Genomic DNA, 3,334 nt, shown 5'->3' with positions numbered 1-3,334 from the left:
TTGTTGTTAAAAATATTTTCAATTGATAATTGATAAGTAGTTTAATAATGCATTAAATATTGATTTGATATAATTATAATAAAGATATGTTCCTAAATTAGTATAATTATATATTGTAATATAATTATAATAAAGATTTTTTTCATAAAATAATTTAGAATAGAGAAAAATGCATTCATTTTGGAGGGAAAATGGAGTCACGATGGATTGACACGTTACATTTATTAGTTGGGGGAAAATCCAATTTTAGTATATTAAGTAGAAGTAGATATTAATCTTCTATTGCAATACATTTTTTATCTACTCTACACATTATCTTTTCTATCTTCTTTTTTTTTTAATTGCTATTTTTATATTATTTTTAATTATTTATTTTACTTTTACTTCTCATATATAGATTTATGGTAATTCATCACATGATCTTTTTGAATTTAAGTGATTTTTTAGGTTATATTTTACTATTGATGCATTTATTTTGTCTAGACTTTGAATTCTAATCGTAATTCTGCCTAATGAATCATGCTATGCTGATGCAGGACATTCAGCCAATGAACCAAACATAGCTGCTGAACTAGTAGTGGCTGCCTAATGAATCATGCTATGAAGTAGGTTGTTGCTGATGCGGGACATTCAACCAATAAACCAGGCATAACTGCTGAACTAGTGGCTGCAAATGAGAAACTAAAAACATAATCAAGAATAAAGGAAACTGAAGTTACTCAACAAACAAAAGAAGAATAAAGGCGCGCAATGGGAGACTGATCATTCGCCTGTAAACATTTCTGGTTTATGATATTGTGATCTTATTGGGAATTGTTTGTTTTAAAATACTAAGCATACTGTACCATAACTCTGAAATTTTCTTTCATAATTGTTTCAAAGGAAATGGGAGGGAGTTTAATTTATTATAAATTTATGATCCTGAATGTGGTATGTTGATTTACTTAATACAAAACACAAATCAATGGTATTACATAAATAATTGTAACTTTGGTACTGTAAAGAATCTTGTTATTACACAAATCAATATGTTGATTTACTTAATACAAAACACAAATCAATGGTATTACATAAATAATTGTAACTTTGGTACTGTAAAGAATCTTGTTATTACACAAATCAATGATGATACAACAAAAATACACATTCATTCTTTTCTTCAATATTACACCAAAGCCACTAAAAATTCAATGATAATATTGAACAAATCTCTCTAATGCCCCATAGGAGTCCCCTATGTAGGATTCCTGATGGTACAGCTCCTTGGTACAAACTTTGGTTCCTTTGGAACAGTTAAAGTCCTCTTTTCTCGTGAACAAGGTTTCGAATTGGAAGCAGCACCATTACTTGTAGGTGAAAAAGCATCATTTTGACATGGCTTTGCTGTGTCCTTTGGCTTCGCAATCTTTGAAGGCTTTTTAAGAATAACATTTAATTTACAAAACGTTTCAAGGACAACCCTTCCTTTTGTTCCTAGACAAAGCACTGCAATAAGACACTTATATCGATCAATTCCCAAAAAACATAATAAAACATACATAGATACACTATGAATATGATAACTGCTTACTTACCTTGGAAGCTTAACAGCTTTAAGCTACATCAGTTGGGATGTTGCTAACTTGTATCCATGTCCAGGTGTATTTTCCAGATCAACTTGTTTCTTATGTCTATGGTGAAATCTGAGTCTCCTATCACTACAGATATTAAAAATAGAAACATAATCCATTTAAAGCAACATCATCATAGCCACAACAATCAACATTCAAGAATAAACAAAATTCATCATCCAATGTCATAGTAGCTCAATTCAAGCACATAATTAAAAAAATAAGTTCAGAATTGAAGTCATCCCAGTTCAGCATACATCCAGAATATGGAAAAGAATCAAGGCAATGATTGTGAAACCATCAACACAATTTATTATTTGAACATGGAACCTATCATAACATAAATCCTCAGCTCAAATCTTGCGATACATCTTCCTATCTTGCTTAATTCCGTAACCCAAAACATGAAAAAGGAACCGTCGATTTATACATCTTCACAAAATTAAACTATTGCAAATCACACTTTCACAAATTCCCCATTGAAAGCATAATCCATTTAATAAAAATAGAAGTCCATTTAAAGCAGCACCATCACAGCAACAACAATCAACCAATGCCATATTTAAAAAAATAAACATTAACTTTTTAAACTGAAAAAGGAGACTTTTTTTTGTCACCTACTTGCAGAAAGTTCGAGTGCAGGGGGATGGAGCAGAGGCACAATACGGGGACGGGAGGCCAGGCGCTCGGAGGCTCGGGAAGGTGCGGCGCGGTGACTCCAGGCGAGGGGCTTCACCGCGAGGGACGGAGACGCCTTGGCCGGACAAACAGTGGAGAAGACCTCCGACAACAACAACGCAGATGGGCCCAGCGCAGAGGGAAGGCGACGGAGAGTACACCAGCAAGCGTCCGTTGCAGTCGATGCCAGACATAGACGCCGACGACGGACCAACGCAGGAGACGAGAGCAACTTAGGTTTCCTTTTTTTCTTAGGAATAAAATGCGAGGGGTTCTTTGGGTATTTAGAAAAAATTCAGATTAGTTCACCTAGTCACTCAAGTTAAATGATAAGAATATTCTTTTTTATTAAGAATATGCTATTATCTCAAATGTTATACTGACGGTAGGGACTTAATTGAAAAAAAATTAAGGTACAGGGACCCAATGAAAAGAAAAAAAGTATAGGGACCTAATTGAAAATTCGGTAAAACTATATGCACCTGCAGAGTAATTAAACCTTGATTAAATTAGTTTTAGAGAAATTTAAATTGTTGACTCAATTTATATATTACGACTAATCTTTTTGAATATATTATTTTTATATTTTTTAATATAAATTTTTTTCTGATTTTTAAGTTTATTTTTTTCTTGGATATATGTATCACTTTTTTTTCTCATTTTATATTTCAGATTAGTAATGTAATTATTAAAAAAAAAGAAATATTAAAACATCACTATTTAAAAAAAGGAAAGATGCGTTAAAAAAAGGAAAACAAAAGATTAAAATATCACTATTAGAAAAAAAACCTGTTAATATGCGTATGAATGGGTCGAGATTGAGAAATATATATGGATATAAAAAATAAAAAAATTATTGCACGATTGTAGAATAAAAAATAATCATATATTTAAAACGAAATAATTATAACAAAAAAATAATTAATATATGTGAATTAGATGTTTTTAATAACCGGTAACATAGAGTTTAACAAAATATAATTCACATATTTTTTATTTATGTATATGTATAGAATTATTTATGTATATGTATATATATTAAGACA

At 30.9% G+C, this 3,334-nt stretch overlaps 1 protein-coding gene across 1 annotated transcript; it reads right to left on the bottom strand.

Annotated features, from left to right (window-relative positions):
- Positions 1–1,574: 1,574 nt before the first annotated feature.
- LOC107466229 (uncharacterized) lies at positions 1,575–2,526 on the bottom strand. Its single transcript, XM_052253852.1, has 2 exons — positions 2,232–2,526; positions 1,575–1,697 (listed from the first exon to the last, which is right to left on the bottom strand). Exons 1-2 carry the CDS (start codon positions 2,480–2,482, stop codon positions 1,598–1,600), a joined length of 351 nt encoding a protein of 116 aa, XP_052109812.1. The 5' UTR covers positions 2,483–2,526; the 3' UTR covers positions 1,575–1,597.
- Between the last annotated feature and the right edge of the window lie 808 nt (positions 2,527–3,334).

The sequence above is a fragment of the Arachis duranensis genome, chromosome 9 (genome assembly GCF_000817695.3).
Source record: "Arachis duranensis cultivar V14167 chromosome 9, aradu.V14167.gnm2.J7QH, whole genome shotgun sequence".
Lineage (NCBI taxonomy): Eukaryota > Viridiplantae > Streptophyta > Magnoliopsida > Fabales > Fabaceae > Arachis > Arachis duranensis.
Note: the sequence above shows the minus strand (reverse complement) of the source record. Positions and strands in the feature narration are given on the sequence as shown.

Coding starts and splice junctions, on each gene's coding strand:
- LOC107466229 (XM_052253852.1), bottom strand. CDS start 2,482: ATGTCTGGCATCGACTGCAACGGACGCTTGCTGGTGTACTCTCCGTCG. Junction 1,698..2,231: donor TGCACTCGAACTTTCTGCAA/GTAGGTGACAAA, acceptor TAATATCTGTAG/TGATAGGAGACTCAGATTTC.